Source organism: Salvia miltiorrhiza, chromosome 5, assembly GCF_028751815.1.
Source record: "Salvia miltiorrhiza cultivar Shanhuang (shh) chromosome 5, IMPLAD_Smil_shh, whole genome shotgun sequence".
NCBI lineage: Eukaryota > Viridiplantae > Streptophyta > Magnoliopsida > Lamiales > Lamiaceae > Salvia > Salvia miltiorrhiza.
In genome coordinates this window covers 56,386,458-56,409,587 of record NC_080391.1, presented here as the reverse complement: position 1 = coordinate 56,409,587, position 23,130 = coordinate 56,386,458, and the positions used below count along the sequence as shown (strand labels likewise).

Sequence of the window (23,130 nt, the reverse complement as noted above, 5' to 3'; positions counted from 1 at the left end):
TGTGAAGAAAGGGTAATTGGGGCACACAATGTGGTGGAGTCCCATGTGGGGATAAAAAGTGCCAAAAAAAAGTTAGTTTTATTTATTAATATTATAACATTTGGAAATGTCTATATTATTTAATGATTTATTTGGCTATCTGTGTGAGCCAATTTAGCCGGATAGTATATTGACCTAACAGTAGGAGATTATTGTCTAAGACCTAAAGTCCTGAGTTTAAATCTTTCATTGCCCGGTCTTTAAATTTCATTATTTACTTATATAATTTATCAAATAAAAAAGTATAATTTGTATATCATTTTGCATATATTAAAAGTGTCATTATATATTATGCTTTATGTGTATGATTTAATTTGTTATTAATAAAAGTATCACTTATTGTTAGTAAAAGTGTCATTTATATGATATCACTCGAAGACTAGTCACAGCAGGCCGGGTCGGGTCAGCCCAATAGATGCAAGAAAATACCCATAATCTACACCATGACAAAAATTCCACAACTACATCAATTTTATATCAAAATCATTGATGAAATCACCACCTCCCCATATTGAGAAGACGACATAGATTCAAGAATGCAAGATCACTATCTCAGTGATGAAGAGAAATGTAATCCATTAAAATTTTCTTCCATACTCCAATCTAACAAAATCGGTTACAGCTAAACCAAAACGCGCACAAAAATTCACAAAAAAGCACGGAATTGATAGATTACCCTCACGACAAGCTAGGCGAATTCTCACTCGAAGCAAAATTACATAAACAAGTTTGGCCTAGTTGCTTTGTAGGTGGTCTTGAGTTTTCTGGTTGGGGGCCTAACCTTCCTGTAGACCAAGGGGAACTTGATCTTAGAGTCGTGGAATTGCTTAGTGCATTCCCTCTTGCAAAGCTTGGCGGGGACAGTGGCCGTCTTGATGATTTGGATGCAGTGATGACGGACCCTGTGACGAGAGGCCATCTCAGTGTACATCTGCTCAACACCTCCGTTCAAAGTGGTGTCACGGTACTCTTTGTACATGTTGTGATAGCCAGTCCTACTTTGGTATCGTAGCCATATGCCGAAGTTCTTGATTGTGGTTGGATTCTTCTCGAATATCTGCAATGGTGCAAGACTGAGCACTTGTGCATAACTAATATACAGAGCTACATATTTTCTAACATGATACAAAAACATTGATAGATGAGAAAACATTGATCAACAACTATTCATTCACACAACAAGAACTCATCAAAACTGAAAGCAAGTTAACTTCAACGCCGTGCCCGTGCCCTAAACATAAAATTAAGATACTTGATTCACACCTAAGAACGAAACGAGCAGAACTTATCAAGGGACTTGGGATATCCACCCTTTTATTAGTGAGAAAAGGTACATTGGATATAGTTAGATAACTTATGTTCATCTATCAAAGTAAGCAAGGCCTAAGGGTTCTAATTAGATGCTTGGCACCCGATCCAAAACACGTTAGATTACACGGGCATTACGATTCCTGCTATGATCACATATAAATAAAGCAACAAAAAAACCTCTCATCAAAATTCGTTAAAGGCGAAGATCAATGTTGAAGATATTATATACCTCATTAATAGCAAGAACCTGGCCATTGCTCTTCTTCACCTTCTTGAGTTTCCTCAAGAAATACCTTCACATAAAACCATTCAAGAAACATAACCACCAGCTCAATTTGATGCAAACAAGCAACATTTATGCAACAATACTACCCCCAAATACACCTCAAACAACATAAAAAAATACATAATTTAGATATTAAAGCAATCATAAGGGTCCTTTAAAAAAAAAAAAAAGAACAACCTAAAACATTCAGCAACAAAAACCTAAATTAGATTCCCAGAAATCAGAGTAAAAAACAGAATCTTTCTCGGAGACAACAATCGATACCAGAATTTGGACTTGGCGCGGACTTCATTGGTAGCCCAGAGCTTCATACGGTAAATCTTCGGGTGCTGCTCCGCCTCCGTCGGCAGAGCTCTGCCCACCACCTGGTACTGATGGAACTGCACAAGGTACAACACAACATAGAATAAACCACATTGCCCATCAAAATCACTAATTTCGACAATTTACCAAGCGTGTAGACATATACGAAGCGTACGCACCCTGTAATTCACCATTTCTGCCACTCTCCTCGCTCCGTTGGCGGATGTGGGAGGGAAATGGGCGAGAAATTAGGGTTTTGTGATGAAATTGGATTTTAGGAAATCGTTGCAGATGGATGGGCTTCTAGTGGTACCGGCCCAATGCGTTGTGGGCTCTTTTCTTTTAGGTGAATATCTAATCTAATTAAAAATTATACTACCTCCGTCTCTGAAATGGCTTCCTCTTTGGGGACGGCACGAGTTTTAATGAAAAATTATAAAGTGTATTGATAGTAGAAAAAATGATATAATTATTATTGGAAGTTGTAAAAAGTGTTATAATTAGTATTGAGAGTGGTGAAAAGTGAAAAGTAAGAATAAATAAAATATTATTAGTGGTGGGGTAGGTGTCCAAAAATGGAAAGAAAGAAAGAGGAAGTTATTTGGGGGACGTCCCAAAATGAAAAAAGAGGAAGTTATTTTAGGGACAGAGGGAGTAAATTTTTAAAAAAATTAGTCAAAATTGTTATTATGGGGGACGTCCCATAATAATAATAATAATAATAATAATAATAATAATAATAATAATAATAATAATAATAATAATAATAATAATAAATATTTTCATAAATTAAATAGTTCTAATATTTCACACATAATTTAAGAATGAATATTTGACGAGTTAATTGTTTTTTATTTAAGAAATCCACGACAATGTTTTCGGGCAATACTAGTAGTGTTGAAAGTAGAGAGAAAAGTAGAAGAGAAGAGAATAGCGTAGAGAGTATAAAGAGAATAAATATGTACGAGCGTCTTATTATGAGGACTAAATGCCTCTATTTATAGGAGATACAAAGCTAGGGTTTAGGGTTGAGTCATTTAATAGGGAAATATATATTTTATATATATTTACAACACTCCCCCTTAAATGACTAACCCTAAAAATATGCTGCCTCATTAAAACCTTGCTAGGAAAAATTCAATGGAACAAAAACCTAGTCTAAGGAAAAAGAGTACAACTGCTCCCCCTGAAAATGATCATTGTATATCTTTGAGTCGATGCATGTTAATCTTGTGTACTAGCTTTCTGAAAGTTGATGTTGGTAATGCCTTTTGTGAATAAGTCCACCAATTTATCGCTTGATTGAACTTCATGTATTCTTTGAGTTATGTGCAATTTGACTTCAAAGAAAACTCCTCATTTGATGTTAGAGTCTAGATGTTCATGCCTTGTTAAAATCCTTTCCGTAAAAACTCTGTGGAAAAAATTCGGTAGAGGAAAAAAAAATACAAGACGTATATTTACTCATATATTACACTAGTTGCCTCGTTAAAAACCTTAACTAAGAAAATCTTGTAGGAAAAAGCTTAGTAAGGAAAAAAGAGTACAACCATTTGGTCTTCAGGGCCATTGACCTTCAAAGTCTAATTTTTGAAACTATTTAAAAGATATTGTTCTCCCTCAAGATAACAATCTTGAATGTATTCAATATAGTTTTCGAAATTAAATAAATTATCAACATCATCCACCAATTTTGAATTTCGATTTCTTTCATAACATAGACCAATTGTAATTTGCTTTGAATATAACCAATAACATTGTTAATATCATTTAAAATTCTCATTCTTGGAGAAACATTAATATCAACTTCGAATTGTATATCATGCATGATAAAAGTAGTGCTTCAATAGCACACAATAAAGGAACTTCGGGTCCTAAATAACTTTGTTATTTTCTTTTGGTCTAGGTGTGTCTTTATCAACTTCAAGTGATAGAATAATCATTTGATAGCTAAAAGGATGTGTTATTATTCAAAATATTCTTTGGGTAGGTCGACTAATACATATAAAATATAGTCGATTGGTTTGAAATACTCCATCTGGGAGATTCTCGATCTTCGGGTCGAAATGATATTTAGTTTAACTAAATTTTTTAAAACTCATCTTTAGACGTGAGTTAACTTCCTCAAGTTTTGAATATTCACAAATGTTCTTTCTTCGGAAAGAATTCACTTGATCGGTTATGGACTTTCACATATATGTCCATGTTTAATGGCCTATATAATAATAAAACCATAACGTCCATAAATTTGATATCTATGTCAATGATTACTGCCCATAAATGTTATATAAATAACGAAACATAATGCCACGTATAACATGAGAATATATTTGATTGATTTTGGGTTTCTGAAACCCTTGAGCTACTAATCTCGCTTAACATCTTATTATTTTCATTTAGCGAGTTAGGCTCTGCCTCATTGTTTATTTCTATATTTTTTAGTGTTTCTGGCACTCTAATATCATTTGTTTTGGATCCAAATAATCTAATAATTTTTTTAATATGAGTTATACAATTTAAGATTCAAAAACGCAATTTTTTTACTGTAATCATATATCAAATTGGTTTAAACAAACAAAATAAAAATTCAACAACACTAGCTTTATCGAAACTAAATAAGCACTACTCCTTAAATGATAATGGTCATTAGAGATCTGATTAAGCTATGAGCCACTATATGACTTGATAGTTAAAATTGTATAGCAATTTCAATATTCACGAGTAGATCTAAATCAATGTCAATATCATTCTATAAGAAGGAATTGATTAAAACAAAATAATCTTTACGAATTGCATTGATAAAAGATATTTCTTCGCTATTCTGATTCTGTCTTTCATCAATTTTTACAATTTCAAAGTAACAATTCAAGTATCACACCTATAATCGAATAGAAAATACCAGCTTGTTGGAAAGACACGATTCTTTCCTATGGCATACCTCCAATATTAACTCAATTGATTAGAGACTCGTGCTGATAACGTGTTGAAAGTAGAGAGAAAAGTAGAAGAGAAGAGAATAACATAGAGAGCATAAAGAGAATAAATATGTAGGAGCGTCTTATTATGAGGACTAAATGCCTCTATTTATAGGAGATACAAAGAGAGGGTTAGGGTTTGTGATTGAGTCATTTAATAGGGAAATACTATATATTTTATATATATTTACAACAAGTAGTCCATTTTCTTACAATTTAAAATAATGTGTTATGCTCTCTCTCATTTTACTTATTTATTTTATGCTGATTAAAACAGTAAAATTAATAATGAAACACGGTAGGAAAAAAGTTATGGAACATAGTATTTGAAAAAAGTTAAGAAACCAAGAAAACTAGACTTAAACCGTTTGCTGAAACCTCATTTGAGTTCGACCCGCTTTCTAAATAAATTTGATTTTATCTTTTCTTAGTTTGAAAAAAATGAAACATTTTAATATGAAAAGAGAATATTCAAAAACGTGGAAATCGTTGGACAGAATAAACGAGATCATAATGTTTTCCTGTGCTCTAAAGTTTTTGATATATACATTGTAACATTGAATTCCGACCAAACTTCACTTCTCTTTATCTCTCTCTCTAAATTATTATTATGATTACTATTGAATATTAATTATCCCTCACTTTTGTTGCCTGCGGAAAACTAAGAGGTAAGATATTCGAATCTCAATTAAGTTTTGATATTTTCTTCATTATTTTCCTTTTCCTTTGTCTAGAAAAATATCTGGGCTCACCCATGCATCTAGAATAATTAATTCAACATTTTCACCTTTATATATAGAGATAGTGGAGTTATAAAGTAACCCATTAATTCACAATAATTTCAGAGTAATGATAAATTCATTTTTTTTTATTATATATTATTTCTTAGTGTTTTTAAATGATTATGGAGCAAGCAACAAACCTTATCCCTTCAAATTTGATCATGTTTTCCTTTTTGTGTTAACTCTCTCTCTCTCTTGCAGAATTATGAGGCCCAATGCGATGATCATTCCTATGATGATTCTGCTATTTCCATTCACCTCATTTGCAGATCCAAGAGCTCAGGTTATCAAGCTCATCTGCGGCAAACAAATCGAGCAAAACGCCACCATTAACATGGCAAACTTCATATCCACCATGGACAAAATAACCGTCCAAATGCAAGCTTCGGGCCACGGCGCGGCGGCCACGGGCTCGGGCCGCCACGCCAGCTACGGGCTGGCACAATGCTACGGCGACCTCTCGCCGGCCGACTGCACCCTTTGCTACATCGAGGCCCGAAACATTATGCCTCGGTGCTACCCCTCCAATGGAGCCCGGGTCTACCTCGAGGGCTGCTTCCTCCGGGCCCAAAACTATAGCTTCTATCACGAGTACTCGGGCCCGGACGACGGGCCCGTATGCGGGAACCGAACCCGGGACGACCCGGGATTCGAGGAATCTCTAGGAAAGGCCCTGTCGCGGGCGGTCTTGGCCGCATCGGGGAACGTGCGGTACGCGCGGGCCGAGGTGGCGGTGGTCGGGGCTGTAAATAAATCAATCCACGTGCTAGCCGATTGTTGGAGGACGATCGGTGCTAGCGCTTGTCGGGCTTGTCTCGAGAATGCTTCTGCGTCCGCCCTCGGGTGCCTGCCTGCATCCCGTGGGAGGGCCCTCAACACGGGGTGCTTCGTTGAATACTCTGATTCTGATTTCATGAACCCCGTGTCTCGGAGTGGAAGTTCAAGTGGTATGTGCCTAACATTATTTATTTGTACACAAACGAGATCCTGTGTCCCGCAATTTATTGTGTTTCATCGTGTCACTCTCATCCGATTTGTAGGGGGTGGACCCATAAGGAGCTTTGGGGCTTAATTATTTTATCTTTATATATATAAAAAACAAAGTAAATATAAATAAATTCAATTGCAAAGATATAATTGGAATTGGGAGAAAAAATACATCATCCATTCTCATATTAAAAACGTTGGCAACAAGAAAAAAATAATCTGCCATCATCTTTATAACCGCCAAATTGTAACTATTTTGTGCAATATTAGGTAGATTATTTTTTTTTTATTTTTTTTTATAGATAGAGCACAATTTTATCATTTTTATGTAGTTATGTTTTAAAAAAAAAGTATGTAATATATATCTTGAATGAAAGATACTTAAAAAATCTTTAATTTAATATATAATATGTAAAAAATAAATTGAAAATGAACAAATTATGATAAAATTAAAGTTTAACATATTAAACAACTTATATTTTGAAGTAATTGTTTTTCCTTAAAACGAGAAATCGGATTCCTATTTTTTTTTTCTTAATTCTTATATTTTAGTTTTTCAAATCATGTAAAACTATATTTTATATTAAAAATTATTAATAGACTATTATGTAATTATTGTAAAATGATACTCTTTCCATCTCATAAGAGTGTGCATTTTTTTTGGGACCATTTTAATACGTTACACAAGAGTATGCATAATCCATGTTTGAAAACTATGAATGACAGTTAATTTTTTTTTTATCGTTTTTAAATGTGTTGTAGATGTCTGCATTTTCTACCTTCCCACATTATTGTTAATAAATTTGTAATATTCTAATTATTACAAATTCCTATCATGAATAACAGAGATGATTTTTAACTCAATAAATTCTTTTGTGAAATGTTCCTCACCATTAAAATTTAACTTTATTAGATTAAATTGGTAACCATAAAATATCCAGTGTGTATAACAAGTAACGTAATAATCACCGTACATAACATGTGTCCATTGTTATTTTCTTACTCTACATTAAAAAAAGTGGTTTTTTTGTTAAAAATTCTATTTTTTTCAAATTTCATAAATATTTTGAAGATAATGAACAATTTTCAACTTATATTTTAAAAAATTAAACCACAATTTGTATAATAGGTCTATGTTTGATTTTCACACTATAATTTTTAACTGTTAATTGGGCCAATTCTTTATTTATATTTTCAGCAGTGATATATTTGAGCAAGTTATCGTTGGACCACATTTTAAGTTTTTTAATCTTATTATCTTATTTATAATATATATATATATATATATATTTTAAAAAGATGTAGAGTGCGTACTTAAAAATTGGATTTAATTTGAATATGTTATAATAGCTTAAATTTTCGATATATTATTTAAATGAAATGACTTTTTATTTTATTATATATATAATGTGATCCCTCATATATGGTGAGATCTTAGGTTGATTTGTAGGTATTGATTTAATGTATCTTTTTTTTTTTTTTTTGACTTTTTTTTTTTTTTTTTATCGGTCAAAGTCATGTTAGATGTTAGTAGTTAGTTCCCCATCCACTCCAAGAACCACCTTATCTCTCCATTCACCAAACTCCACCTTATATCTCCAATCACCAATTCGTTCCCAAGAGGGATCGAACCCGGGTCACTTCACTTAAGTGAGGACCCGGTGGCCAGTGGGCTAAGCCCCCTGGTTTATTGATTTAATGTATCTATGGCTAATATTTACCTAGAGGGTGCGAAATTTTACCTTGGTTCGAAGTTTGGAGGAAGCAAAAATTTTATCAATTTTTTGAATATTGTTATTCAACACTATATATACTGACTTATTCATTATTCTCATGTCTCACGAAAAATAGCAATATCAATATAATCTAACCATACATATATATATATATATATATATATATATATATATATATATATATATAACTTGATTTGACTATCAATTACTCCATCCGTCCCACTAAAGTTGGCTACATTTCCATTTTGGGCGTCCCACTAAAGTTGGCCACTTTCCTAAAATGGAAATATTTATCACATTCTATCTCCTACTTTATCACATTCTCTCTCATACTTTATCACTTTATTACCTTCTCTCTCATACTTTATCACATCCTATCTCCTACTTTATCACTTTATTACCTTCTCTCTCTCACTTTATCACCTTTATTAACTACACACTTAAAATACTAATCTATAACTCCTTAATTCCCGTGCCGAAACGAATGTAGCCAACTTTAGTGGGACGGAGGGAGTATAATTTTCTATATGAAAGTAGTTATAAATTTGGATATGTTACTTATAGCAACTCCTTATATAAGTAATACAATATCTATATGTACATGTTATATTTTTCTATAAATTATATTGATTATATGAAAATATTAGATTAATTTGCAAATAATAAAATTGATATCAAATTTTAATTTTATTAGTTTATATTAATAATTATAAAATATATGCACAACTTACACGAATCACAATTACCGCGCATAGCGCAGGAGGTACACTAGTTATTTTAAATCACCAAATCAAATCATAAGAAAATTGTATTTTTCGAATCTCAAATTCAAAATATACAAAATATAACTTCGTGGATTTTTTTTCTGCAGAAACGGGCTTTGGCTCAAAACGAATAATATCATGCCAAGTTTAATTTCTTGTGTTGCAGTGAGTGTTATAATCAATGTGATTGTAGCTGTGAGTGGAGCAGCTCTTTTGACAATTGGAGCCATTATTGGAGTTTATTTGTGGAAAAAGAGGAATATTGAGAAGAATAGAAAAGGTTGAGAAGTTTCTCTTCTTCTTTTTTTCGTTTTTTTAATTTATAAATTAATAGTACTAAATAAAAAAATTTAAAGACAATATCACGATGAACTTCAACCCAAAATCTCTGGCCATCTTAATTTATACACAAATTCCATCTTGTTTCTTGGTTTAGATCATGATGCTGAAAATTTATTGAAGAACCTTAACCACAACAGCTTGTACTTCAAATATTCGACCCTCGATAGAGCTACGAACTCTTTCGATGAAGCGAACAAGCTCGGACAGGGCGGATTTGGCACAGTTTATAAGGTAATATCTCATTATATGCTTGCAGACATTCTATTCTTCAACTAGTTATTTATAGTGTGTGTGAGTTGGTTAAACGGTAGAGTGATTAATGTTAAAGGCCAAAAGTCTTGAGTTCGAGTTCACCGTAGCACGATCTTTAAATTATTTTATTTAATGTTGTTAATGTATTTATATATATATATATATATATATAATAGTTATTTATAGAGCTGTCAAAAATAGTGTAACGAGACTTAAATTAGACCACACAATTTTTTTGTCCCAATAAATTTTTAGCTAGATCGGGCCAACCCAAAGTGCCAATTTGACCTAATAAACTAGCTAGATCACTCTGCCAAATCCTTTTATATTTATATTTTTGCATTGTAGAGTTTTTTTTAATGTCAAATTGGGCTAGTAGAATTGCAGCTTGCAAAAAAAGTGATAAATAATAATAATAATAATAATCACTGAGCCGAGCCAGGCTGCTTGACAATAGTAATTTGTAATAAGGTTAACTATAATTTGTGTCATCAATTTTTAATATTTTTCAAAAAACTCCACCTAAGTGGATTATACGTGGATTGATTGAAAAAAAAAATCCTCGTATAATCCACCTAAGAATCTGAGGAGTTGACTCATTATTTCGCCGTTGAATTCTGTAGGGAGTGTTAGCTGATGGAAGAGAGATTGGTGTGAAGAGGCTTTTGTTGAACTACAAACACAGAGCAACAGACTTCTACAATGAAATAAACATGATCAGTAGTTTGGAGCACAAGAATTTAGTCAGATTGTTGGGTTGCAGCTGCTCCGGACCCGAAAGCCTTCTCGTTTACGAATTTTGCCCCAACAAGAGCCTCGATGGCTTCATCTTCGGTTAGTACGCGATCATTACTAGTGAAACGTCTTTGATTAATGGGTTAATTATGTTTTTTTCGTCTGGTATTTTTCAAAAAATATCCCGCTATATAAAATTTGGCGATAAAATAACGTGTCACTTTACCGAATAGGTGAAATGATGTCGTTTGATTGGGTGAGGTGGAAAATTGTAGCCATCTAAATAAAAATGGAGAGATATTTTTTTACTAGTACGTCCTTACATGTTTACACGAATTTTTCATGTAACAAAAAACCATAATACAGTGTAAATAATATTGTTACGTGAATTTTTTAATTTGCTACACAAAAAATTCGAGTAAGTGTGCAAGACAATTCATGGGCAGATCTACATAGGAGCTGCACTGGGCTTCAGCCCAGTACCTAGGCCCAAAATTATGTCTTATATATATTAAATATATTTAGCTTAATATCTATATAGTTCAGTCTTAGCTCATTGTAGCTTTCAGAAAAAGATAAAAATATATTTCAATATATTAATAAAAATAAGTTTATTCTTATAGAAGCTAGATTAATTTTTTTAAAACATATAGCGATAGTTTTTTATATGTTTTCAATGTATATGTTATTGAATCAATGGAAGAGAATAATTATTTATTATATTAGGTGATCGAATTTTAATCCTAAGTCTATTAAAATTCTATTTGAACATAAAAATGAATTGTATGGACTCCCGAAAATTTTGGCTTGGGGGCTACCAGCCCCGGAACCCCTACTTTATACCTTCAAGGTCAGGCGTCCATTCGTCAAATTCTGGATCCGGCCCGCCCCAGTAAGTCATAATAGTATTATTTCTATATTTTTATCCATATAGATATAATTTCATTTTAACATATAGAATATACTAAAATTGAATATTATCTTCCCTTGAAAGTTGAAAGTTGACACTAAATTAAATTATGTATGATGTTTATTTTAATCGTTGACAGATTTAGACAAAGGTAAAGAATTAAATTGGGAGAAGAGGTTGAAGATCATTGTGGGAACAGCAGAGGGGTTAGTCTACCTCCATGAAAACACAACAACAAGAATCATACACAGAGACATCAAAGCAAGCAATGTCCTCTTGGACTCGAGAATGCGCGCGAAAATCGCAGATTTCGGGCTGGCCCGATCCTTCCAAGAAGATCAGAGTCATATCAGCACAGCCATAGCAGGGACATTGTGGGTAATGTGTGTCCATTTTTTTTTTCTAACACGAGTCGAGCTTCGAGTAGTTCGTGATCTTGATTTGGTTGCAGGGGATACATGGCCCCGGAGTACTTGGCCTACGGCCAACTGACGGAGAAGGCCGATGTTTATGGTTTTGGTGTGCTCGTGCTGGAGATTGTCACCGGTAGAAGGAACAACGAGGGCGAGAGCTCGGATTACACGGAAAGCTTGCTTAATCGAGTAAGTTTCTAAAAAAAATGTTCCATGTAGGGGTGAACAAAATATCCGAAACCAAACAACCATACCGGTCTAAACCTAAATATTAAAATATAGTTATTTTTTTTCTCAGGTTTGGTTCGGTTTTATTTTTTTTAAAAAAAATTGATTGTCCGATTCGATTTTTTTTTTAATCGAACAAAATCAAAAACTGAATTATATTTATATAATAATATATATAATATTCACACACATATATACCTATATATATATATATATAATTTTAATATTAATTTTCTAACCAAAAGCCTTAAATCTGCTCATTTTCACAATTTCATGTTCTTTAAAGGAAAGATGTAAAATGATAATACAATTTAAATTCAATTTTTTTTCTTCCAATTTTTTGGTTTTTTCTATCTTACGATTTGATTTGGTTTTACTTCTAAAATTTCTATTAATTCTATTTAATTTATTCGGTTTAGGGTTAAATATGGTGTGCTATGAGCCCCTCAAAATTTTGGGAGTTGATTCGACCCAATTTTTTGGACGGGCTTATACCTCCAAAAAATTGGCGCCAATATCTACAAATTCAAATATATCACGACCTAACCGGAACTAATTTTTGGGCGAGGACTTAGTTATATTCTAAAAGGCTTGGAAACTTTGGGCTGATCCAACCAAGCCCAATTCTGGATGGGCTTATACCTCCAGACAATTGGTTTGGTCGGGTCCGGCCCAATTTGTCACCTCTGAAACAACAACTACGCAATCTGACAAGCTTCTTATGCCGGAATTCAATCAGGCATGGAAGCATTTCAAGCAAGGAACAGCCGAACAACTCGTGGACCCCAACCTAATGGTAGGCGAGGGGAACGAGATCAACGAGATCAACGAGATGCTACGAGTCGTTCAAGTAGGGCTAGTGTGCGCCCAGGAAATCCCGTCATCGCGCCCGTCCATGTCTAAGGCGCTACTGATGCTAGAGGCAAAAGAGCAGCCTCCATCACCAAGCAACCCTCCTTTCATGGACAAGGAGACTATGGAGTTCCATTACACGAGCCGAGGCACGTCCCTCAGCCACGGGCGGGGCGATGATGATGCCTCGATCGCCACCATTTCCCACAGTGTTTTCCTTCCCAGGTGATGATGATTGATGATATGAGCTGCTCGGTTTCTATGCTTCATTTTCAGCAACATGCAAGACTCAAAAACTGTCTCAGGCATTTTAACAAACACTTTGTGAACATCCTGATTTTTACTAAAATGAAATGCTACTCGATTTAAACACATGGTCTGAAAACATCTCTCAAGTTACAGTCAGTGATTGTAGCATGAAAAAGGAAGAGATAAAATATCTAATAATAATCATCAAATTATGATGGTGAAAATAATGTAAAACGAAATAAGTTCTGAATAAAAATATCAATGTAAATATCACCAATAGTAATATTTAAGTTATAATTTCGTGAAGGGGTTGGTGGATTGGAATAATCAAGATGATGAAAATTTCATAATAGATTACATGTAATTTTATGCAAGTCCACTTTTCATAATTTTTCTAATACAAGGACGAAGACTTTCAATGTCTTTTTTCCATCATTGACTTTGAATCTCAATTTTGTATTCGTACTACCACCATTTTAATATGTTCGAATTAATAAATTAATAGTATCATCAAATAATATGATTAAAAATTTAAAATAGAAAGAATGATAGACGTGTCCCCTTGTGAATGATTTCATTGTGCAAACTGCAATAAGTATTTTTCGAGACCAAACGTTTCAAAGTTCGAATAACACCAATACTTTTTAGGTGGAGCTTGTCACACATATTTTTCAAAGAGAATAAGTGAACCTAAATACATAATTCTTCACTCCATTATGATTTTGTAAATGAACCAAAAGATTTTGTCTCCAAATACACCAATTTTGAATTGTTCTGATTTTTACACCGTTATCAATTTTCAGTGAAATTAATGTCATCGTGGCTAGCTGAAGTGACAAATTAGTGCAATTGCGACTATCAGAAGTAGTATAGATATCCAACTATATCATTCAGTACATTGACCGTTTAAATCATTTAGACATTTCAAGCACCCATCTCAGCATTAATTTGGAGGGCAATTGACAATCGTATAAAAAAATCAAAATATTTAACAATTTATATATTTAGAGACTGAATTTAGTTATGTTCAATTAAAATTGAATGAAAATTTGTAAATTTAGGCATAATTATCGGGGTTTTTTTTAGAGAAAAACGGAACTAATATATTAAATCACATCACACTGAACAATATTTGTGAGTCAGATTGTAAAATCCGACTTCCAGATCACATATATATTACACCATCCGGCCAAGCAGCAAAATTCGCTAAATTAAGAATGAGCTGCACGATTAGCCTCCCTACAAGCATGACAAAAACTCAATAACTATCCTTTCTTTAACATGAACAAATGCCTCAAAAAGCTCATCGCTTAAGGAATCCATTCCCTTATAATTGTCACGGAGGACATGAATCGCGAAAAGAGAGTCCGAGAAAGCAATAATGGGACCACGATCGTTCTCCATACAGAAACCAATTCCGAGCAACGTAGCGTGTAATTCTCCCATCAACGTCGTTTCAGTGCGTCCAATACGTTTCTTAAAGTGTGGTCTTTTTTCCAACTATCTACAGTTCTACAAGGACATTAGAAATTTGTCCTAAATATTGGACCACTAATCATACAAAATATCAACATTCTTCTGTCCAACATCACATAATACTATTCAATATTCTCTCACCTTTTATCTCTCTCTCCCCATCTCTACTATCACCAAAAGAAGCTAAATCCCAGCATTTCTCGTGGATAACTAAAAGGTGAGAAATCATGGTTTTCATTTTTTTTTTCCATCATTTTTTCTGTTAAGAGAGTTTTTATATATGGATCTCGAAGGGATTAAGACAATCTTTTCAAGTTTTTTTTTAAAAAAAAATGCATAGTTTTGTTTCTGAAACGAATACCACCTTCATGTTTTCTTTATAATAATTGATTTCGTTCAAGTCTTAGGCTTAAGCTTTCTTTAAAATATTAGTCGTTCTCCAATTGAATATTGATCGATCGTAATTAACGTGCAAAAATATCTACTTGCGAAAATTATTTATATATATATATTATTTCATCATTTACAAACTACTCCATCCGTACCTAAAAATTGTGTCTTTATTACTATATTGGGACGTCCTTGAAAATTATGGTCTTATTTTGAAACGACCCTACAAACTTTTCATCTCACTATTTACAAAAAAATGTGAGACTCAATCTCACGTAAACACAACTACCATATTTTTATTAAAACTCGTGTCATCTCTTTTGGTCCATAATTTTTAGGAACGGAGTGAGTACAACCTAATACCGTAAATTTTCCGACGTGTGTTTGTGCGCGCCACAGTAGTGGGCACTTAAGAGGTAGGGGGGCTTAAGCCCCCACTAAGCATTTTTTTTTTTTACTTGTTATTCTTATATTACAATTCGAGTGTCACGTGACACAAGAAACGTACTACTCCCTCCGTCCCGCTAAAGTTGGCAACATTCGTTTCGGCACGGAGATTAAGAAATTGAGTGTTATATGTTTTAATAGAGTGTGGCCTACAATTGTTGACCAAATTAGTGAGTAATTATTGACTTAATTAAAATAATTTTGGCATTTTTAGAAAATGGCCTACAATTGTTGACCAAATTAGTGAGTAATTGTTGACTTAATTAAAGTAAACTTTTGCCATTTTTAGAAAGTGACCAACTTTAATGGGACACCCAAAATAGAAATGTTGCCAACTTTAATGGGACGGAGGGAGTACAAAATAAACAATTTACAATTATACTTTTTTTTCACATTGTACTTTTTTTTAGGGGTCATATTGTACATTTCACATTCTCCCACTGCAGAAAAATTTAGGAGAGAGAAAGAAATCATGATCAAGAAAGCATCTCCCATTCGCCTTGTAATGATGATCAAGCTCATAATCCTACTTCTTAAAGATGCATCATTTGCCGATCCAAGAGCTCGGACAATCAAGCTCATATGTGGGACCCACCTCCAACACGACAGCAACGTTTTTGTCCCAAATTTCTTCGCCACCATGAACAACGTGAGCCTCCAAATAAGCACTTCGGGCTTCGGCGTGGCGGAGACGGGCCGGGGGCCCGACGGGAGCTACGGCTTCGCGCAGTGCTTCCGCGACATCCCCCGGACCGAGTGCGCCCTCTGCTACGCCGAGGCCCGTACCAACGTGCCCCAGTGCCACCCCGCCAACGGGGGCAGGATCTACCTCGACGGCTGCTTCTTGCGCTACGCGAACTATAGCTTCTTTCACGAGTACCGCGGTCCAAGCGACCGGGTCGTTTGTGAGAATCGAACCCGAAAGGATTCCGTGTTCCAGGAATCCGTCAGAAAGGCTATTCTAGATGCAGCTTCTGCTGCGCCTAGAAATAGCGGGTTTGGGTGGGCTCGGGCCCCCGCGGGTGATCAAGGCGAGTCTGCCTATGTTTTGGCGGACTGCTGGAGAACGCTCGATGCCCGGGCCTGCCGGGCCTGCCTGGAGAACGCGTCCGTGTCCGTTTCGGGCTGCTTGCCCTCGTCAGAGGGCCGGGCCCTCAACACAGGCTGTTTTATGAGGTATTCGGACACTAACTTCCTTAACCCTATGCCCGGAAATGGAAACCATAGAGGTGAGAAAAAGTTCAATTTTTTTTAATTCTTGCTTTATTTTTGTACTTTTTTTTGCTTTATTTTGATAGAATCTCATTCACTACCTCTTCAGGCAGAGTTGTGGCCATTGCGGCCGCGGCAATAACTGCTGCGGCCGCTATAGCAATTGGAGTCACCATTGGATTTTACACATGGAAGAATAGAACCATCCAGAAGAAAAGAAAAGGTTGAGGATTAAATAATCACTTTTTCCTCGATCACATCAACATAATCACGTTTTATTGTCGATTTTAAAATTATACATTTTCTACTACACTCTCTGTCTTATACGAATGTGTCTGATTGTTGGTGACACGAGTTTTTAATAAATATTAGGTGAGTGTGTTATTAGTGGAAGAATGAGTTCAAAAAAGAAAAGTGCGCGCCCTTATAGGACGTCGCAAAATAACAAAAAATGCATCCTTAAATCACTTTCAGAAGTCTAGCTAGAAGTTTCTAGATTGCTCATTCTTTTTCCAAGCTAATCTTTGTCCCAAAAAAACCTCACTATTTCAGGTGATGCAGAGAAATTGCTCAAAAATCTCAATGATAGAAACTTGCACTTCAAATATTCCACCCTCGAGAAAGCCACCGATTCCTTCAACGAAGCAAACAAGCTCGGACAAGGCGGATTTGGCTCGGTGTATAAGGTTGTTACTACTAGAAGTCGCTTTTGTCCCTTTTGGCGTTCGTGAAAAGTATAGCATTTTCTTTTTTAGGACACGACTCGTACATTTTTCTTGTCATTTATTCTTACAAATATTTCTTATTTACAAAAAAAAAAACATCTTATTCAGTATCAACTACTCATTTCATACAATGGCGAGACTGATCTTCTCGAACTACTAATAGTGATGGGAAATTCAAATTTTGGTGCAGGGAGTTTTGGGAGACGGAAGAGAGATTGCTGTGAAAAGGCTTTTCTTCGACACGAAACACAGAGCATCGGATTTCTACAACGAAGTAAACATCATAAGCAGCATCGAACACAAAAATCTAGTGAGGTTACTAGGTTGCAGTTGCTTGGGACCAGAGAGTCTTCTTGTTTATGAATATCTGCCAAACAAGAGCCTTGATCAATTTATCTTTGGTATGTTTCCTTACCATCCTTTCGAAATTAATTAGTTCATTAGTATTTAACAAAGTATTACTACTATTTAATTAACATTAATTAGGACTTAATTAATGTAAGTAAGGGATTAATTTTACTATTTTTATTTAGTAAGGGTGCGTTCTCTTTGTTTGTAAATTTAGCATGGGAAAATGAAGGATAAACAAAATTTCACCATTTAAATCCTTTCATTTGTTTCCCTTATTTCCTATAAAATATAATTTGACATTTACTCATTCCTCTTTTTTTCACTACAAATCTGGGATAATATTATCCCTCCATTTTTTGTGTGGTAATATTATTCATCCTTTGTAGTGAAAAGGGGGAATGACCGAATGACGGAATGAGTAAGAGGAAAAGAGAAATGATTTAAAGGGTGAAATTTTGTTTATCTTTCATTTTTCTCGTGATAAATTTACAACTAAAGTGAACGCCCTAAGAGTAATATTCAAAAATAAACGCCCCTTAAAATCGTGAAATCATTAATAATTTGTGAGAGTCATTGTCTAGTAGCCCCCATCACCAGACCTAAGAAAAATTGTCTTTCTGAAATCTCAAACTTGTAATGTATTTCCTCTGTCTCAGCCTTTAGCATTCATCTTTCCATTTTAGCTTGTCGCATATTTTAATATCCATTTTTATTTATAATAAAAGTAAGCGGAGCTTTTACTCCACTTTAATCACTTTAACATTCTCATAAACGTAGGATCCTTATTCCACTCTCAACCCACTATCAACCACTTTATTAGAACTTGTGTCATTCTCAAATGAATATTAAAAGTTGACACGTAGAGAGTAGTAAATATAGCTAGGGATTTTTTCCGCGTCCGCCCCTGTCCAATTGTGTGATGTTTACTTTTCTTGATTTTTCGATCAATGTGGTGCATTGTTTGACAGATTCAAACAGAAGTGAAGCATTGAATTGGGAGAAGAGATTGCAAATAATTATAGGAATAGCAGAGGGATTGGTGTACCTCCATGAGAAAGCACACACAAAAATCATCCACAGAGACATAAAAGCGAGCAATATACTATTGGATTCCAAATTAAGTGCTAAAATCGCAGATTTTGGGCTGGTTAGATCTTTCAATGAAGATAAAAGCCACATCAGCACAGCCATTGCCGGAACTTTGTAAGTATCTTCATAATTTGTTTTAATTTTTCAAATCCGAAAAAGATACTCCCTCTGTTCACGAGAAATTTGTCACATTGAGAACAATGCGAATTTTAATAAAATGTGATTAAAGTTGTTAGTGAAGTAAGGGCCGCACGGCACTTTAAGTGTGAGTGGAGTTGTGTGGATCCCACTACTATAAATGAAAGTGACAAATTTTTCGTAGACGAAAATAGTGAAAAATAGTCACTCTCGATAATGAAATGTCAGGGGATACTTGGCCCCTGAGTACCTCGCCCGCGGACAATTGACTGAGAAAGTGGATGTTTATAGCTTCGGCGTGCTTTTACTTGAGATCGTCACCGGCACACAGAACAACGGAAGTCAGAACTCTGAGCTCGTAGACAGCATGCTAACTCAAGTAAGTGTCTACTATTTTTCCATTTTCATCAGTTCACGAAATATTTTTCTATTATCACTTTTTTTAATTTATGGGACCCCTTCTTTACTCACCAAATACATAACTATTTTTTTTTTAAAAATCATGTCGACTTCTATTGGAAAGATGTTTTGTGAATGGAGAAAATATTATTTAATACTACATAGTTATGAGTTATAGTTTATGGCCTGACCTTTAATACAAGTTTTTTGAAAATGATCCTGACTTTCAAAATTTTCAAAAATAATAGTATGACGTTTGGGGGAAGTTTCAATCAACCCTAATTTAATTGAGGGTGAATTACTAAAATGTTTCAAAAGTAGCACTCCCTCCGTCCACAAATTAAAGCACCATTTGAGGGTGGGCACGGAGACTAAAAAAGCTGAAAAATGTGTTGTAGATGAAATATAAGGGTAGTTGACTGAAGTGATAAAGTGGTTGACTAAAGTGTTAAAGGTGTTGTGTGGTGGGTCCACTAGTGATAAGGTGTAATAAATATAGAATATAAAAATGATAAAGTTGTTGTAAGGTGAGTCCATTAGTGGCAAAGTGTAGTAAATATAGGAAAAGAAGAAGAGTAAAAAGATACATAAAGCACAATAGGGCTTTAATTGATGGACAAAAATTTAAGTGTAAGTAGGGCTTTAATTCGTGGGAGGAGTGAGTATCAAATTTGCAAAATTTGATTACAAGTGAAGAGAGTTTTCGAAATTGGGCCCTTCCTGTTGTAGGTCGGGCTGGGCCATGCTTTTTTAAGACCCAACTGTTTGTTTTTGGGCTACCAATCTCCCTTGGGCCCGACTAGTCAAAAAGTGATGATTTATTTGATAATTAACTCTTGGAATAATAATAATATCATCAACTATAATTTCTAATATAGTATTTGTTATAATCCAGGCATGGAGGCATTTCGAGCAAAGAATAATTGATGAGCTCATTGATCCAAACCTAATGCCACATGATAATAATGACATAAAAAATGAGATCTTACGAGTCTTTCACGTAGGGCTATTGTGTAGCCAAGAAGTGCCGTCGCGGCGGCCATCCATGTCCACGGCGTTGACGATGCTGATCGGGAAACAACACCTCCCAACACCGACGAGCCCTCCATTCGTGGACGAGATAACTATGCAGCTAGAGGAGGAGGACCCGAGTCGGGGCACATCGCCAATGCTCGGTCATAGCAATGCCACTATATCTCGGAGCATTTTTCTTCCGAGATAGTAGTGCACAATGTATGCTAAAGATTTCACCTCACTAAAAAAATAATTAATTATTTGTTTTTTTTTTTAGATGGGGTTCAGCCTACCTCGGGTATGCCATTAATGCTAATGACATTGTGTTATCGAGAGTTAAAACTAGAGAAGCAAATCATTTGGTAGTAATATTCGTAAATACTTCCTTCATCCCACTGTATCTGAGACTCTTTCAATTTTGGGCGTTCCACTGTAAGTGAGACTCTTTCCTTTTTGGGTAAAAGTTTTTCCCTTTAAACACCTTTTCACTTTTTCACCGACACATAAAATACACTTTTTTTAATTCCCGTGCCCAAAAAAGGTCTCACTTACAGTGGGACGGAAGGAGTAATTACAACTAATCTTTTATGTACTTTAATAAAAGAGACTTGTTTTTATAAAAAATATGTTGCTTGTTATGTTATTATGTTTTAATCTAATTCAAGGACAACAATGTAATATCATATTTTTATTAAAATAAATTGCAAAAAAGCAATTAAAAGTGTGTGTAAACACGCACCACCCATCGTCCAGCATTGCATCAGGGGTGCACCAGTGCGGCAGTATGCGACCGCCTCCGGCGCGCCCTATCGAATCAGCTCGGCCACCCCCAATTGGAGGTGCTCTAAGAGTTGAAATTCAAAATTTGCAACCCCAAACCAAAAACAAAATTTTAATTTTTCCACAATTTTAAATTAAAATTCATCTAAATTAAATTTGACTTGACAATATGATGGTTGAATAAACTTAAAGTTAAGCAATCTTTACATTCCAATGTCCCAGTCATCCAAGGTCAGCTCTTCCAAGTCACCCATAGTTTGTTTTTTCCCTTCGTATTGTTACATTTTATAATTTTAAAATTTATTTTATAAAATTACCTCATCATATTTAGAAAAAAAAATTCCATAATTAATTAGAGTCATCTAAATCTAAGAGCATCTCCAGCGCTCGTTGCGAGCTCTGGATCGACGCGGGACGAGGAGGCGGCGTGCGCGCTGGCGACCAGGGCAGATGCGAGGCGGCGTCGAAGGCAAGACCCGGGGAGAGCGGCAAAGGCGTATGGCGCGTCCTTCGGACGCGTCCAATTTAAAAAAAAAAATCGAAAATCGTTATTTTTTTAAAAAAACTGACCGTTGGATATTTAAAAAAAAAAAAAAAAATTCGACCGTTCCAAGCAACGGCTATTTTGATTTTTTTTTTTCCCCTTCTATAAATACCACTCTTCCACTCTTTCAAATTCACCAATATCTTCAACTACAATTCTCTCCCAACAACAATTCTCTCTTCTACATTTTTAAATGGATCGTGAATTCGATGAATACCTCGAGCAACAAGGCGGATCGAGGCTTCCAATGATGGGGTTTGCTCCATTTTCACAAACCTCCAATGTCTTGGCTACGGGAAATGTTCTCACGCCGGCGGCGAACGCCAACGTCCAAGAAGAGCCGGAGGAGGTGAAGCCGAAAGCCAAGGGCACCCGCGCTGCATATTCTAGCGAGGAGTCCGAGCTCGTGGCAATCTTGTGGGCGGAGGCAACCCACAATCCTATTTTGGGGACCTCCCAAAAGTTGCTCCAATATTGGGGAGCAATCGCCGAGAAGTTCAAAGCGCTCAATACGTCGGGAGCGCCGCCGCGAAAGTCGGATCATCTCAAGTCCCACTTCGCCCGTGTCCAAAAGGAGACGAAATTCTTCGAGGGCTTCTACAACACTTGCAAGGACAATTGGGGGAGTGGTATGAGCGACGATCAAATCTTCCAACAAGCCCAGACGATGTTCGAGGCGAATTTCAAGAAGCAATTCTCCTACGTCAAAGCTTGGAAAGTGCTTCGTGAATGCCAAAGATTCACGTCGCAAGCCGGGGATGTCCACTCCGCAAAAAAGTCGAAGGGCTCCGATGGTGGAGCAACCACTACTTCTTCGGAGCCGAGTGTCACGGCGAGACCCTAAGGCCAAAAAGCGGCAACGCGAGACAAGGGCAAGGCGAAGAAGGGAGAAGGGTCTTCGGGAGGAGGATCGACGTTCTCCGACGCTCTCGAGAAGGTGGCCGAAAGCATGAGGGAGCGTGCTCTCAAAACGGGGGAAATCGCCGAGGTTAAAAAAATGCAAGCCGAGATGAAATGGGAGGAGATGAATATGAAGCTGTTGAACAAGGACACGACGGGTATGACGGATGCACAATTGGCCTTGCACAACCACCTAGTCCAAGAAGTGCTCAAGCGTCGAGGGCTTATTTAAATTAGGAAATTATGTTATTTTTTATTTTATTATCGTATTTTAATTATATTTTTAATTTTATTTTAATTATTGTAATGTTTAATTTTATTTTTAATGAAATTAGAAATTTTAAAATAAAAGTGTAGAAATATAAATTTTGTAGAAACGAAGATTTAAGCACCCACATAAGACACAATGCATTGGAGAGGGGTGTGTCTTAGATGGGGCCCACTCCTAAGACACTCATCTAAGACACAAGCATTGGAGTTGCTCTAATACTCCACTATTTC

General features: G+C 35.4%; 3 protein-coding genes across 6 annotated transcripts; 2 read left to right on the top strand and 1 right to left on the bottom strand.

Annotated features, from left to right (window-relative positions):
* Positions 1–598: 598 nt before the first annotated feature.
* LOC131025309 (60S ribosomal protein L18a-2-like) lies at positions 599–2,275 on the bottom strand. The gene is made up of 4 exons (XM_057955038.1): positions 2,119–2,275; positions 1,901–2,016; positions 1,580–1,643; positions 599–1,096 (listed from the first exon to the last, which is right to left on the bottom strand). The coding sequence occupies exons 1-4, from the start codon at positions 2,131–2,133 to the stop codon at positions 755–757; spliced, it is 537 nt and encodes a 178-aa protein (XP_057811021.1). The 5' UTR covers positions 2,134–2,275; the 3' UTR covers positions 599–754.
* A 3,038-nt stretch (positions 2,276–5,313) lies between these two features.
* Positions 5,314–13,285, top strand: LOC131025308 (cysteine-rich receptor-like protein kinase 2). Of its 3 annotated transcripts, XM_057955036.1 has the most exons (8): positions 5,314–5,582; positions 5,898–6,643; positions 9,350–9,463; positions 9,620–9,756; positions 10,401–10,611; positions 11,562–11,796; positions 11,874–12,024; positions 12,803–13,285. In XM_057955036.1, exons 2-8 carry the CDS (start codon positions 5,902–5,904, stop codon positions 13,142–13,144), a joined length of 1,932 nt encoding a protein of 643 aa, XP_057811019.1. In that variant the 5' UTR covers positions 5,314–5,582; positions 5,898–5,901; the 3' UTR covers positions 13,145–13,285. The 3 variants fall into 3 exon arrangements, 2 of the variants coding, with proteins under 2 accessions (XP_057811019.1, XP_057811018.1); XR_009102131.1 differs by lacking the exon at positions 5,314–5,582 and having other exon boundaries at positions 5,654–6,643; positions 11,562–11,800; positions 12,803–12,941; XM_057955035.1 differs by lacking the exon at positions 5,314–5,582 and having other exon boundaries at positions 5,654–6,643.
* Positions 13,286–14,707: 1,422 nt separating this feature from the next.
* LOC131025307 (cysteine-rich receptor-like protein kinase 2) lies at positions 14,708–20,795 on the top strand. 2 transcript variants are annotated; one of them, XM_057955033.1, is made up of 8 exons: positions 14,708–14,857; positions 15,924–16,706; positions 16,799–16,912; positions 17,242–17,375; positions 17,605–17,815; positions 18,734–18,968; positions 19,221–19,371; positions 20,287–20,795. In XM_057955033.1, the coding sequence occupies exons 2-8, from the start codon at positions 15,950–15,952 to the stop codon at positions 20,611–20,613; spliced, it is 1,929 nt and encodes a 642-aa protein (XP_057811016.1). In that variant the 5' UTR covers positions 14,708–14,857; positions 15,924–15,949; the 3' UTR covers positions 20,614–20,795. The 2 variants fall into 2 exon arrangements, with proteins under 2 accessions (XP_057811016.1, XP_057811017.1); XM_057955034.1 differs by having other exon boundaries at positions 14,755–14,857; positions 15,888–16,706.
* Positions 20,796–23,130: the final 2,335 nt, after the last annotated feature.

Coding starts and splice junctions, on each gene's coding strand:
- LOC131025309 (XM_057955038.1), bottom strand. Junction 1,644..1,900: donor CGCGCCAAGTCCAAATTCTG/GTATCGATTGTT, acceptor TTTTATGTGAAG/GTATTTCTTGAGGAAACTCA. Junction 1,097..1,579: donor AGGTTCTTGCTATTAATGAG/GTATATAATATC, acceptor GCACCATTGCAG/ATATTCGAGAAGAATCCAAC.
- LOC131025308 (XM_057955035.1), top strand. CDS start 5,764: ATGATAAATTCATTTTTTTTTATTATATATTATTTCTTAGTGTTTTTA. Junction 9,464..9,619: donor TATTGAGAAGAATAGAAAAG/GTTGAGAAGTTT, acceptor TTCTTGGTTTAG/ATCATGATGCTGAAAATTTA. Junction 9,757..10,400: donor GATTTGGCACAGTTTATAAG/GTAATATCTCAT, acceptor TGAATTCTGTAG/GGAGTGTTAGCTGATGGAAG.
- LOC131025307 (XM_057955033.1), top strand. CDS start 15,950: ATGATCAAGAAAGCATCTCCCATTCGCCTTGTAATGATGATCAAGCTC. Junction 17,376..17,604: donor GATTTGGCTCGGTGTATAAG/GTTGTTACTACT, acceptor ATTTTGGTGCAG/GGAGTTTTGGGAGACGGAAG. Junction 18,969..19,220: donor ACAGCCATTGCCGGAACTTT/GTAAGTATCTTC, acceptor ATGAAATGTCAG/GGGATACTTGGCCCCTGAGT.